Source organism: Alligator mississippiensis, chromosome 2, assembly GCF_030867095.1.
Source record: "Alligator mississippiensis isolate rAllMis1 chromosome 2, rAllMis1, whole genome shotgun sequence".
Taxonomy (NCBI): domain Eukaryota; kingdom Metazoa; phylum Chordata; order Crocodylia; family Alligatoridae; genus Alligator; species Alligator mississippiensis.
In genome coordinates this window covers 50,968,071-50,982,807 of record NC_081825.1, presented here as the reverse complement: position 1 = coordinate 50,982,807, position 14,737 = coordinate 50,968,071, and the positions used below count along the sequence as shown (strand labels likewise).

General features: G+C 44.0%; 1 protein-coding gene across 3 annotated transcripts in view; it reads left to right on the top strand.

Moving 5' to 3' along the window:
* Nucleotides 1-8,413, top strand: part of PDS5A (PDS5 cohesin associated factor A) — a 128,617-nt gene extending 120,204 nt beyond the window's left edge. For 2 of the 3 annotated variants that reach the window (XM_006258476.4, XM_059721644.1), the window contains exons 32-34: nucleotides 4,319-4,668; nucleotides 6,489-6,639; nucleotides 7,223-8,413. In XM_006258476.4, coding sequence (XP_006258538.1) covers nucleotides 4,319-4,668; nucleotides 6,489-6,639; nucleotides 7,223-7,258 — 537 coding nt within the window. In that variant the 3' untranslated portion in view covers nucleotides 7,259-8,413. The remainder of the gene's footprint in view (nucleotides 1-4,318; nucleotides 4,669-6,488; nucleotides 6,640-7,222) is intronic. The other variant, XM_006258477.4, reaches the window with a different exon arrangement.
* The last annotated feature ends 6,324 nt before the right edge of the window (nucleotides 8,414-14,737 follow it).

The following is a 14,737-nucleotide window of genomic DNA, read 5'->3' as shown; positions in this document are numbered from 1 at the left end:
ATCTCAGGCATAGAGTAATGAATCAATCACTTGTACTGCATGAACAAGGAGATACAAAACAGTATATTGGCAGTTACATAATGATCAGATCCATTCAGGGGTGTCTGGTAATGCAGTTGCATCCCGCTTTGATTCCTGGTGTAGAGAAGAAAGGCCCAGCTCCCCACTGGTGTGCGTGGCTGTGAGGGAGTGCAGGTGTCTCAGGCCCTCTCTGACTCAGTGCTGGCCAGACAGAGATGTAGAGATCTCCTTCCACTACCTGAGCAGAGCAGGGTAGGTGTAGGAATAGTTGCTGACTATCAGAGAGCCCCAGTGACAGTGGTGGGGTTACCTGACACAGCTTGGTCTCTGCATGCTACAGCTGCTGCTGCTTTTCTCTCTTGCTGCAGAGAGGAGGATATAAACCAATGGCTTAAAGTTGCAACAAAGTAAATTTAGATTGGCTATCTGGTAAAATGTCTTCACTGTGAGAATAGTGAGGTAGTAGAATAGACTGTCTAGGGAAGTTGAGGACTTTCCATCTCTGGAGGTGTTCAAGAAAAGGTTGGATGGGGATGATCTAAGTGCAACTATGCCTGTTTTCTACCGTGGGTATTTCCCATGCTTCTGGGCTTTGCTGGTTGTTCCCCCTTTTCTCTCTGCTATATGTCTCAGGAAGTTTTTAAGCCTCCCCTGAGTCATTGGGCATTGGCTACAGCTATGGCGGAGGACTTTAACAAGGGTGTGCCAATAGGTGGAGGAAAGAAATATTATTTGGGGTGGCTGGGCCTGTGTGCACTTGCACCTGCATGCACATACCTCCCTGTCCAGCAGATAAGTCTGTCATGGGGAAGGGGCATTTTGGGGGGGGGGGGGGACAGATCAAGACCCCTGTGGTGAGGGAGGGGGTGGGGTAGGGGTTAGGGTGAATGGGACCCCCATAGGGAGTCTCCCACTGCTGTGCGCACCCTGGCAGAGGCCTGGGAGGCACATGCTCCCTGGATTTGTTCATGAGGAAGAGGCAGGCTGCCGCTGCAGGCTGGGCTCTGTGCCCCGCTGCCACTGCCCCAGGAGCAGTGCAACACCATGTGCCTGCCACACACTAACTGGCAGGGATGAGCTGTTGTGCTGCTCCCGGGGCGGCAGCAGCAGCAGAGAACAGCCCAACCTGCAGCAGCAGCCCACCTCCATAATGCACACAGATCCAAGGGTCACATACCCCCCAGGCCTCCACCAGGGTGCATGCAGTGGTGGGAGCCTCCCCATACCCGTGGATGAGCCACCCTGGCTCCAGGCATCCCACGGCCCTGGGGCCTCATTCAGCCCTGGCCCTGCCTTTGCCCCACTCTCTCCTTCACCAGGGGGGCCTTGATCTGCCACCCCCCATGCCCCCCTTCCCCATGACAGACTTACTTGCTGTGGTGGGCAGTGTTCTACATGCTGCTGGGCTGCTGCAATTGCATATCTGTGTCTGTGTGCACCCTTCCCCCACCCCTGCTGCAGCTGCCTGGAGCTGGCAGCTGGGCTGCCCTGTGGCCCTCTGCTGCTACAGCTGTCCTGCATTTGGGGGGCGGGGGGCTAAGCCCCGTTTGCCCCGGCCTTCCACCACCTATGGCCATGTGCCAATTCTGCTGCTAGAAGCAAAGGCAGAAGTTCTTGGCTACAAGGTCTGACTCCTGCTCCTCTGCTCAAAGTTAAACCCATTGCTGTATTTGAGTTCAGGAAGGAATTTTACCCCATAATTAGATTGGTATGGACCATGGGGAGCTTTGCCTTACTCTGTATCAAGGGGCATGGTCCTCTACCTGGGCCCTCATAAGTATAGATCAATAACGTTTTATAGAAGCAGGGCATTGGCTGTCGTGGTTCCTCTGATTTACCAGTAGCAGGTAAGGGTGTTAGATCTCGTGTCAGGTTTGAGGGTAGTCTGATGTAGAGTTTAGATTAGGGATGGGCAAAATACGGCCCATGCCATTCTATCCGGCCTGTGGTACCCCTAAAAATTTTAGAAAATATTTATCTGCTGCTGGCTGCCTGTCAAAGAGGACAGGAGCCAGGGGCAGTAGGACCCAGGGGGAGCTGACAGCAGAAGGCAGGAGCCCAGCCCTGCCCACCCCCAGCCATTTCTCCGTTTCCTGCCCCTGCCCTGTTCCAGTGGCTCCCAGTTGCGTGGCCAAACTGGGCAGCACTGGGCCCTGCTGGTACAGACGTATGCATACACGCAAAGGTAGGGGCAGTGTGTGTGTGTGTGTGCGTGTTCGTAGGGGGAGTCCCACATGCACCCACACCATACACGCAGACCACCCACACCCCCTCTTGCACACCAGCCACCCTCCCCCCACACAGCCTTCCACAAACTTCATACCCACCCATACCCCGCATATGCACACACATACCCACATGCTCCCTCATCCCACGTACCCGCAGCCCCCAACAAACCTATACCCACCCACCCTATATTATACAAGCATAAGACTTCATTTTAAGCTATTGTACAATCACTTCTATGTGCACTACACAAATGCATGTAAACCAGGGCAAAATTATTTTTTTAATCATATTAATGAATGTTGTAGATGTTCACTTTTTAGAATATAATTTGGTATTTTTTTGGTTCCAAGATGGCAAAACCCCTTGCTGAAAGGAGTTCTTCTGGGGGCAAGGAGAGGGACTTCTGGTGGCAAAGGTTAGGGGGCAGGGCTTCCAGTCCCAAGGTGGTGACCAGGGGGCAGGGCTACCCATGGGGCCCTCAACAGCTTGCTAAAACTCAGTAAGTAGCCCTCCGCTCCATCCAAAATAATTGCCCACCCCTGGTTTAGATTATGGTTGTATAGGATGGTTTGGATAGAGATGATCCCGTCTCAGGCAGGGAGTTGGACTAAATGACTTTTGGAGGTCCCTTATAGCCCTGATTTTCTATGACTCTATGAATGGGGCATGAGCTCCAGCCAGTTTGGAGAGTTGCCAGTCAGGAGGACCCAAAAAGCCCATGCCAGGCAGGGTTCTCAACCAGGGAATGGGGAGCCTGTACCCAGCTACAGCAGTTGGAGTGCTGGGACCTCAAGCCATGTCAGGTAAAACCACTGTCGCTGAGGTTGGACCATCAAGGTGCTGCTGGAGCTCTTGGCTATCAGGGGACACTCAGGAGGTCCAGGCAGGGAGCAGGTGCAGAAAGGGTGAACCCACCTGTCACTGCCACTGTCTCTGACTGACCTGGGAACAGGAGGTAGGGTGCACCCCAGGGCTGTTCCTGCCAGCTGTAGCTGGAGGCTGCTGGGAGTAGCTCTGGGAGGTGCCAGGCTCAGCTAAGACACCAGCAGTGGCAGGCAGTTTCCCTCTTGCTGCCTCTGCTCCTGGACAGCAGGGGAAAGGAGGGAGAGGGGCAGCAGGGAGCAGGGGTAGAAAGAAGGGACCTGCCTGCCACCACACAGTCCACCTCCCCCCTTGCAGCAGAAGCCCCCTGCCGGGCCAGTGCAGGACACCTAATGGGGCCAAGCAGGAAACAGGCAAGAAAGAAGGACCTGCTTACTACCACCACTGTTCCCAGCTGAGCCCGGTCTTGCATAGCTGCTTCCAGTAGCTGGAGACCCTGGGCCAACAGGGGACTCCAGGGGGCTGGTCTGGGACCAGGTTCAGGAAGGAGGGACCTGCCAGCCACTGCTGCTGTACTCTGCTGTCCCAGGTGGAGCTGATACCAGGCACAGGGCCACTCCTGTCCCACTCCAGACTCAGGCTGCAGGGTGCAGCTCTGTTGGGTGCTGTGCTCAGCTGGGGACAATAGCAACAATGAGTGGGTCCCGCTCTTCTGCCCTTGCTCTCTTCTCAGTCCCTTCCTCCACAGTGTCCCCTGCTGGCCTGGGACTCCAGCCATGCTTCATCCCCCTGCCATGATCTATGGGGCAGCGCTTGTAGAGTCCTGCTGGAACTCCATTTTCTTAATCCTGGGATGGATTTGTGGCTGCTCAAGTAGATCTTCTGTGGATATGAAAAGAGACCATGAAGGAGAACTGCTTGCTTAGAAATATAAAGGAATGTGCGGGTATTAGTCTTGCCATGATCTTAAATACTTTCAAACATTGCAGCTAGTGGGAAAAATATGCATTGTATCAGACATTAACAGTTCCATGACTCTATTGTATTAAGCTTTAAACAAAGTATGCCCAAAATATCACTTTGGTATGAATTTTGCTGAAACTAAATCTGTGGTAATTGTGTTCTTTGGACAGATTGTTTTATTGTGCTTCAGAAACTCATACTTGTGACTGAAGTAGGTAACAGTCCCAACTTGTCTTTGTGGGTTATTGTTTTATACTTCAGGGGAACTGATTTTATTTTCTAGGAAATTAATTCTGATCAGGCTATGCAAGGAAACAGCACAGAACGTGGTAAAAAAAGAACAGCTGCAGCATCTGGAACAGAGAATATTCATCAAAAACCAGAAGAAAAAGTAGATGAAACAGGACCAGCAGCTCCTCCTAAACCCAGGAGAGGGCGTCCACCCAAATCTGAATCTCAGGGCACCACAGCAAAAAATGATGAAGCAAATAAACCGCCTGGCAGGGGAAGGAAAAGAGCAGCAGGCAGCCAAGAAGGTCCAGGCGGTTTAGAGGCAAGCAACGCCAAAGCTCCAAAACAGCAAGACATAGCAAAAAAACCAGCACCAGCACAAAGACAAATTGATCTACAAAGGTAAAAAAAATAAATAAATCCAAAAATAAAAACATCTTTCCTGGTCCAAAAAATATTCTGAACTTTTAAAATGTGATACATTCAAGAAGCATGTAAACACATGCATTTTCCTATAGCACATACTATGACCCAGCATGTTACAATGTGAAGTATTTTTCTTAGGGCCCTGGCAGATGTTACACTTAGACTGCAGTTAACCTGTTAATCATGCTATAAATAGTAACCAAACCACACACTTAGGGAATTAATGGTGTGACAAACAAGCCACCAGCAACAAAAATGTTTTATAAAATATGTGAAACACTTCTGTGGCTGGTTTCCATAGCATCTTTAATTGAACATGTGGCAAAGTAGCCTCACCGTGTAGCATGATGCCTGCAGCATGGGACTACATACACCTCATGGCATTAGGTGCAGATTGGGAACCCGTCAGCTGATGGGCTCTCCCGTGTTAGCATGCTTACTAACTAACTGAGGTGCGGTTTTGCATGGGGCTGCACCTCATGGTTTTCAGGGTACCGAGGCACAGGGAGCCGCAGGACTCTCTGTGCCCCGACCGGCCCTGCAGCTTTGCCAGGGTTTGCAGAACAAGGTATATTGAAGTGCTAGGTCAGGGTGAGCAACAGGGTCTCACCCTGACCTGGCATGTGAATGGTGCCTTGGTCTGTAGCTCCCAAGGGAGCTGTGAGGCCAGGCAGTCAACCTACTAGCCTTTTCTGTGCTCAGCTAGGCTGACAGGCATGGAGGAGAGTAAAATTCCCTGACAAAGGAAACCCCTGGTCTCCCTTCAACAGGAGTCCTGCTAACACCAATTAGTTTGAAAGGTTCCCATTAAAATAATGACATGATTGTTGGAGCCAGGGACCAATCCCAAACACACATCCTGCCATGCCCATGTTGGGATTGGATCCCATTGCACAATTGTTTCAACATCTGCCAGGGGCCGGAAGAACATACATGCACTGAGAACAAGTTCCAGAGCAATGAATGCACATTTCTTAGGTGTGGTTCACGGTCCCCCTTGCTAAGGACATCACCATCACACTATCAAAGAGTGAATAGTGTTGGATTTGAGATTTTTTTTTATGCTGTTCACTAGCGCAGATGCACATGAAATAAGAGTTCAGTTCCTGCTTGTGTACATTGGGTAATAAACATGAAAAATTCACTAAATACTTGGTGAATTCAAAATTATTAAAATTTGTTTCAAATTTGATTTTTCCTGTTTGTTTAATCCACATGTGTCATGAAACTATCAGCTTTGATAACAGAATCTGAAACTGCAGGATTTTTACCTGGTACTTTTTCATTTTCTGTACATGCTCCTTGATTTGATCCATTTCTTCAGCGTGCTTTATATTTGAAACACAAAATGCACAAAAATTCACTTCAAGGAATTGGCTTAACGCATCTGTGATGATGTTTTTAAATGTGAAAGCATGCGAAGTGTGAAAATGTTAAAACATGCTAAAGAGTTGGATAATGTACCAAAAGACTGCACTAAAATAGGACATTAAAGAGTTAGAAAGTTAGGGACTGTGATTTCTGGTTTTTAACTACCTCAAATTGTGTGAAACACTATCTTCCCCAGCCCCTCTCACTGCACTACTTTGACACCAATTTAAAGACAGATAAATAATTCAGTCTCATAAGGGGGTGGTGTATTAGTATACTTTTCTCAAAAGAATGCATTTTACACTTTTCCTTGAAATTCTGTAGTATGTATTTTTATGTTAAATCCCTTAAAGGAACATTATTAGATAGTTTCATTGGCAGTATTTAATAGCTGAACTATTGTGAAGTGTTTTAACATTTTTCAGAAGCCAGGTTCTGGGAAGTGATGGAGATTCACTGTTGGAGATAGAATCAAGTCCAGGATATTCCCCAAATTATATGGATCATTTTAAAGCCTGTGGGAGCAGCCAGGAAGACACTGAGGATGCAGAGCTAGCAGAGGGAGGCTTCCTTAAGGTGCATCAGGCAGCGTATACAGGGCTATTTCATATTTTATTGTAGTTTATGTGATAGCGAGGCAAAGAACCCCCTTCTCTTTCTATAAAAATACCTGTAACAAAAGTGTGAAACGTAATATATACATTTGCTTATAACTATGAAACTTATTTGCAGGCGTTAAAAACAATTAATTGCTGACTTACTACTTTTTAAAAACAGAATAATTAAATCCTATATTATAATTTAGTGTCTCCATTCTCCCATATTACTGTCATATGATATAACAGTGGAAAATGTTTCCTTTAAATGGACTGAGGCAATGCCATTCAATTATTATTTGTATATATTGTTTGCTCAATTTCTGTAGCCAGTTTTTGGTTAAAACATGTAAATTTGCAGTAGAAAAATGTAGTAATTAAAGCAGTGCTGTTACTATTTTAGAAGGTAAACTATAGAGCTAGAAGGGAAAAATCAGAGGTGAAAAGTCAAAGAATAATGATGCAACTTTACATGTACACTGTGGGAGGGGTTTATTGTTCAGAAGGAATTGAAATTTCTTTGTTTAGATATTTAACTTGAATTCCATTTTTCCCCCAATAAGGTAAAAAGAAAACTTGCTCGAAAAGGGAGGAAATGAAGGCCAAATAAAGGCATGCTCCAAGCTTCTGCGAAAACTAGGATTCAGAAAATTTCCTGTACAGGAACTGAAATTACTTCAAAACACACAGCTTTCAGCTCTGAAAACAGAAAGGAAAACTATGCTTCCCTTTCATATGAAATTAATCCTTCTCAATGGAAATGTAAAGCAGAAACTCTTGAGAAAGAGGCTAAAAGCATCTGTACTTATTTCCCCAGAGACTTTTTTATGAAAAGTCAATAATTAAGCAAATTGCTTAACACTTGGTTCCAGTTCCTGCTATCTGGAGTTTAAAAGTGTATTTACATCATTAATTTTCATGCTGCATTTTTTTAAAGAAAGTCAGAAGAGGTCCTTACACTGACATTGAAAATCCATGATCCTAGAGCCAGGTTTCCCCACGATTTACAAGAGAAAGTAGGAGTCTACTGAATGGATTTAAAATGAGACTAGAGGAAAATCACATAAAATATTTCTTTGCTTTACTTTTGGAGACTGTTTTATGTATAATTCTTTCCGCCTGCCTACTTTTCTGCAAAAATAAGATGTACAGATTTCAGTTCCCTGCTATGAAAAGTCATGTGGTGGCAATTTTATAAATGTTGCTTTCTGATTTTTATCAGAGTGGGAAAATAATCACTTAAAATTATTATTGATTTGCAAGTAGACATTTCATTTTTTTTAACTTTCCCTCCATTTTAGTTTAATATAATTTGCAATAAATGTACATATTGATGTTTGTTTTATAAAAACATATATCACTTTTAAGTGTTTTTACTCCAGCGGTTCTGTTGAAATATTCTAAATTTTAAAGGAGTAAAGACAGTCCAGCATTTGATTTTATAATGTTTGTCACCAGATTTTTATTATTGATGTAAAAAAGTCAATTTTTAAGAACAGTTGGACTTTGGCAGCTTTGTAAGGAAAGTTGGAAATGTTTAGGATTGCTCTCAATTTTAAGCATTGTGCTGATTGGAAGTAAGTCTGTTTTGCATTTTGTCTTCCTGTCCAGGCTCATCTTTAACGTTTATTTTAGAAGACTGTTGCATCAATATTATGTTCCCTGGCATTGTTCAGCATAGATACAGTGTACACTTTTACGTACACATGATCATATTTAAGTTTGTTGCATAAAATAAACGCTTCTAGGTGTCACATAGTGGTGCTTTTTTTTTTTCTCTCCCAAAATCTCCTTACCATGTTTTTGTTCATATTCCTGGGTGTGCATAAGAATGTCACTTTTGAGTAAACAGGCTGGCATACAAGCATGTACTTGGTCAAAGGGTTTACTTGTGTCTGAAATTATACTGCTTAACCTCCTTCCAAAGTTCCTTTTTTTCACCCACTCAAAGTTCCGGGTTTTTTTCTGCATAAAGGATCAGGTATTGGACCAGGACTCAGGATTCTTGGGCTTTTTGACCAGCTGTATGAGCTTGAGCAAGTCACTTCATTTCTATGCATCTGTTACTCCATTCCTCTTTTATACAGAAGACCTATTGATGGAAAGCACTATATAAAAGCTAGCTATTGCACAGTAGCTTCAAGGTTATTGATGTACTAGTTGGGGAAGGCTTCCTCTCCTAATTGATGAAATGTTGAATTGTTCAACATACTATCGCTTTTTAGTCTTTTTCGTAGCAGTGCTTCAAAAGTAGTTAAAACTGAGGGGAGGTGTTACACAAATTCCTGTGTACAGCTCTGTAGTTCTAAAGTAATGGGAAATCTTTTAGAATTAAAATAATTTTAAACAGCATGTCATGTTCAGGGGAGACTTAAGCATTTTAACTTTGATTTTAATTTCTCCTTATCTGCAGATGTTAGATTTTCAAAACTGTAAAAATGGTCAAAATCTGATTTACTGTCATGTACTGTTTCCTTTTACCTATTAGTTTCATTTTCTGATTAAATCAACTATGTTTCTGACTCCTGTTTACAAATGCAAAACATTTATGTAACTATATTTTTTTTTATGTTTTTAATTACAAAATATCTATATTGATATGCACGAGTTACTAATAACATTCCTTTAACTAAGGTTTGAAATTAAAACTACACATATTTTTGTAAATATGTGTAATTCAGAATAATTGGTCTGAAAAGCTAAGAGATTTCAGAAAAAGGACAGTTGAATTTCTGTATCTTTCTAACATTTATTTTAAGCTTATTTTTTTTATTCTCTCTTGGATCAAATTTGAGAGGACCATGTTTTCACAAACTTTCTTAAGTTAAGAGTGTTTTTTATAGGGGAAATTTCCAAAATGGGTGTTTTAAGTTGCAGCAGCTCTGCCCTTCAAATATAGTATTGTCTTGCACTAAAATTGAAGTCACAAGACATGGGACTTGACCCAGGAGGTCCTCCCAGTTCTACATCTTCTATTCCATCTCCTATCATTGGGTTCAGAGACGTAAGTGAAAACAAAAAGCATCTTAATCCACTCTTAAAGAATAAAAAAAGACTTAAGTTCCCTCATTTCCATTTTCAAATAGTTTGACTGGCTTAGGAGAGGACTAGAATCTTGCCCTTTTCTTTCCATCTCCTTGGCTAACAGCAGGTCATACCACAGCTCAGCTACAAGAAGCATGCTTATAAAGCTACCTCTCTACCCAGCATGAATCATTCCTGTGTGGACAATATGAAGGTGACATGCAAGAACTGGCAGCAGTTAGCCAGGTCAGAAGCCTTGAAGATGCAAGGGACTTTTTCTTCTCCCAACAAGTAAGGCAGGAAAGGAAATTCAAATATCTTATACCTTAAATAATTAGATCCTCACCTTAATCTACCTTTTCTTCCTCATCTTTTTCTTTTCTCTTTTCTTTTTTGATTGTGGGGGAGGAAAATAAGTGCAGTCACCAAAGTAGATCATTCAGATCTTCTAAGGACAAAGGAAAACTCCACTTGAGTGTGGAGTTACAGGACCTGGGCTCATGAACAAATTACCATGGTGCAAAGGAGGGGAGGGATTTACACTGTCAGCTACCCTACAGTAATTTCTTATGTGCATGCTCTTAGTCTATGGTAGGTGATAGTTAACTTATGGTATCTTATGGCACTTTCATTATCAAAGACACTATCATAGCTAAGGAGAGGATTCCTCCTCCCCTGGAATATGAACCACAAAGGTCAAAGCAGTTTTATGTCAGGAATGAAAGGTATACCTATTGGCCTTCCCTGCTTCTCAAGCATGACTGTCAGAAGCCTGTCAAAACACTAGTGGTATACCACAAGACAAAGGGAGATTTGTCTGTTTGTGGACCTCACTAATGTCCTGAGAAGGCAAATGCCAGGAGGGACTCAAAAGTGGTTGTCATCTCCACACTGTGGAATTGCTGCTTCAGAATATATCACAGAAGAGCTTCATGCCTGCACTCCCTGTTATACCTGGGAGCCCTCATAGACACCATCATATGCCAACTTCCTTGCACAAGAAAAGTTCACAGAAATCAGGATGCTCAAATGATGTGCTCATCCAATAAATAATATGGGTGCCTCTCAGGATTTAAATTCTGAGTAAATACCTGAATGCATATAAAAAAAAAATCCTGATTTTTATTTATTTTTTTTTTTTTTTTTTTCAACGAGGCCTATGACAGACAGCCAGGTGAATCATGTCTCAAAAAAATCAGAGTCTGACTTGTGAAACCTGGACACCTCCCTGATAATAATAAATAGCTTCCTGTAAGAACATGGAGCAGGAGTGGAATAATTATTACCCTGTTTGCAGACTGGTGATCTGCACAAGAATCACCAGTCTGCATTTTTATAACAGCATAGCAGTTAATATTCAGAAGCAAAATGTAATGTTGAAAATTTCATATTGGAATTACATGTGAACAATCTAGGAATCGGAAGCAGAACTCTATGGAAGGGGGTTGGGGACAAAGGGAACCACTACTGGATATGTACTTACCAGAATCAATTGCAAGATCTGCAAGTGGCTGTTATTCAATGCAGGGTAGATAATCTTCTGTGGAGGAGCTATACTGCATTTTCCTCTTTCCCTATTTTTAACTTCATTTATTTTCTTTCACAGAGTAAACCTGGTGTAGTTTTGACTGAGGTGTTGAAAATCAATCTTTGATGAATGAAGAAAGATTTAGTGGGGGGAAAATAGCAACTGGGGCAAAATCAAATACAAGACAGTTTACATAATTTATACATTGTAAGTGCAATTCCTCTTTGGCAGTATTGTCACAATATTGCTAACTTGAAAAGTGGCAAGGAGAGTTTTATAGTAGAGAAATAACAAAACAAGAGGAGGAGACTATTAACATCCTTTTAATGAAAGAACCCGCACTGTGAATCAAGGGAGTCCAGTCCGTACAAAGCTGAAGTGCCTTTACTTCTAGGTGCTCATTTGAATTACCCAGCTCAAGCAGTTTAATACTTGTATAAGGTCTTCTCTTTACTAGACATGTTTAGTGTTTTCTAGTGAAACATGTTTTTGTTCTGTAGTGAAAACTGACCTTAAATTTGACAGGTCTCTTAAATCTGAACAGAAAGATTAGATTATTCAATTTGGGAACACATAACATCAGTAAATTCTAACTGGGTGCAAAATGACATCTTGGCAGCATAGCAAAATCTTAAGGTAATTGTTCATGTGAATCCTACTTTGGGTTTGTACCTGCCCTCTGTGTGAGATGAGGTTCTTTTGGTCAGCAGTGTCTGTTGAAGCTTTGTATTCATCTTGGTTGTCCTCACATCACATACAAATCCATGCCAATGATGTAAAGGGCAGAGCAGGCTACACTGATTATCTCTGGTGGGTACCCTCAGTACCATTTTTTGCCTAAGCAAGGCACATATCCCAGAAAACTGCTCTATCAGCAACTCATTTGCCAAAACTCAGGACATACCTCTAAAACTCTGCTTTCTTGAGCATTTTGTGAAGGCCTTTTTGGGCAAGAAAGGAAGGACATGGTCCACTGGAGTGCCTGGATGCACCATTATTCTGTTCTGACATAAAAATGTTTATGGCAACACAAGCTCCAAGTAAACAGATGCCCTTGCCCACAGTCATGCTTCAAGTGCCCCAAAATGTTGCTGTGACCAAAGTTGTCACAGTTTTTGATGCCTTAAATGGGAAGACATCTATTTGCTTATTGCATGCCATGGGAATCCCCCTTCAGGAGAATTCTTGGGGCATGCTTGTAGACACGTGTCCTAATCAGGGTGCAGCACTAGCAGCTGTCCCTGGAGCCCCAGGGTGATGGAGCCTGACCCTGTGGAACAAGGGACCTGACGATGCCTATAGGTGCCAATGACATGAATAGGCTGTGCTGGGATGGCATCATCCTGGCACAGCTGATCCCACTCCAAGGATGATGTCTGTTTATAGCCTGAAACCCTTGTTATCAGCCTTGACTGTATGGACAGCTTAGGTTAGAAAGGACTGATGCTCTTGAAGCAGGCTGAGACATGGGTCACCAGTGTTTGTGCTCACAAGTCAGTCTGGTTCTCAAATGAACCTGTCAAAGAGTTCATATCTGCTTGACAAAGGTCCCTCTGTACCAACTGCTTAAACCAGTACCTGCAGACTTCTTTCCTTGAGTAATGAAGAAGCTGAGGCAAATGCTCCTTTTCCTGGCACCTCAGTGACCCCTCCATGTCCTCTCCAGCTGACTACTCAAATTATAGAATCAGAAAATTAGGGTTGGAAAGGACCTCTTGAGGTCATTTAGTACAACCCCTGCTCAAAGCAGGACCATCCCTAACTTGATCATTCCAGCCAAGGCTTTGTCCAGCTGGGTTTTAAAAACCTCCAAGGATGGAGATCCCACCACCCCTCTGGGTAACCTGTTCCAGTGCTTCACCATCCTCCTAGTGAGAGTTTTTCCCAATATCCAACGAGATATTGGGAAACCTCCCTTGCTGCAACTTGAGACCATTGCTCCTTGTTCTGTCATCTGCTACCACTGAGAACACTCTAGCTCCATCTTCTTCAACACCCCGCTTCAGGTACTTGAAGCCTGCTATTAAGTCCCCTCTCAGTCTTCTCTTCTCCAGACTAAATAAACACAATTCCCTCAGCTGCTTCTTATAAGTCATGTGCCCCAGCCCCCAGGGCTGCTGCCCAGCCAGTCAGTCCCCAGCCTGTACCAGTGTATGGGATTGTTCTGTCTTAAGTGCAGGACTCTGCATTTGTCCTTGTTGAATCTCAAATGACTTCTTTTGGTCCAATCCTCCAATTTGTCTAGGTCACTCTGAATGCTAGCCCTACCCTCCAGGGTATCTACTATACCTCCCAGGTCTCTCTAAAGTACAATTAGCACTCCTGGACTCCTTTCCCCCTTAGACTGGCCTGCCAGGGCATCCTGCCCATTAGTTCCCTGAGGGAGTCCCATACTGCTTTTCCGAAGTCCAGGATCCATACTTTGCTGCTCTCCTTCCTTCCTTTTGTCTGAGTCCTGAACTTGATCATCTCGTGGTCACTGCTACCAAACTTGCCATCCACTTCTACACCCCCGACCAATTCTTCCCTGTTCATGAGCACCAGGTCAAGAAGAGCATGGCCCCTAGGTGACTGCTGTAGCACTTGCACCAGGAAGTTGTCCCCAACAGTCGCCAAAAGCTTCCTGGATTGTCTGTGGGCTGCTGTATTGCCCTCCCAGCAGATGTCTTGGTGATTGAAGTTCCCCCAGGGCCTGTGATTTGGAAACTTTCACTAGCAGTCTGAAGAAAGCCTCATCTACTTCCTCCTCCTGGTCTGGTGGCCTGTAGCAGACACCCACCATATCACCCTTGTTGCTCTTCCCTCTAAACTTAACCCAGAGACTTTCAACAGACCTATCTCCAGTGTCATGCTGGAGCTCTGAGCAATCATACAGCTTTTTTACATACAGCGCAACTCCTTCTCTCCCCTGCCTGTCCTTCCTGAACAGTTTGTACCCAGCCATGACAGTGCTCCAGTCACGTGAGCTCCCACCAAGTCTATTACTCCAATCACATCGTAGTTCCTTGACTGTGAGGACTTCCATTTCGTCCTGCTTGTTTCTCAGGCTCTGTGCTTTTGTGTACAGACACCTGAGGTGACTAGCTGATTGCCCTACTTTCTCGGGAAGAATGAGGCCTCCCCTGTTGCCCCTTCCTGCATCTGCTTCCTCCAGGTCCCCCGCTTCCCCACTTACCTCAGGGCTTTGGTCTCCATCCCTCAGCAAACACAATTTAAAGCCCCCTGCAAAGATGCTCTTCCCTCTCTTTGTCAGGTGGATCCCATCTCTTCCTAGAAATCCTTCTTGGAACAACATCCCGTGGTAGAAGACACCTCACATGGAAGCAGAGGAAGAGCTGAAGTGGCAGTGGCTCTGGGATTGCGACATCCTCCAGCCATGTCTCTGGGTCTTCTAAATCTGCTGCCTTGCACTTTGTGCCTCTCTTTCCAAGCAGACCTTCTCTAGCAAACTCCTCTGTAGCTGGTGTGTTTGCTATTCCTTAATCTGAAGGGTTCCCTTTTCCCAATGTTTTCAAAACATTGCAAG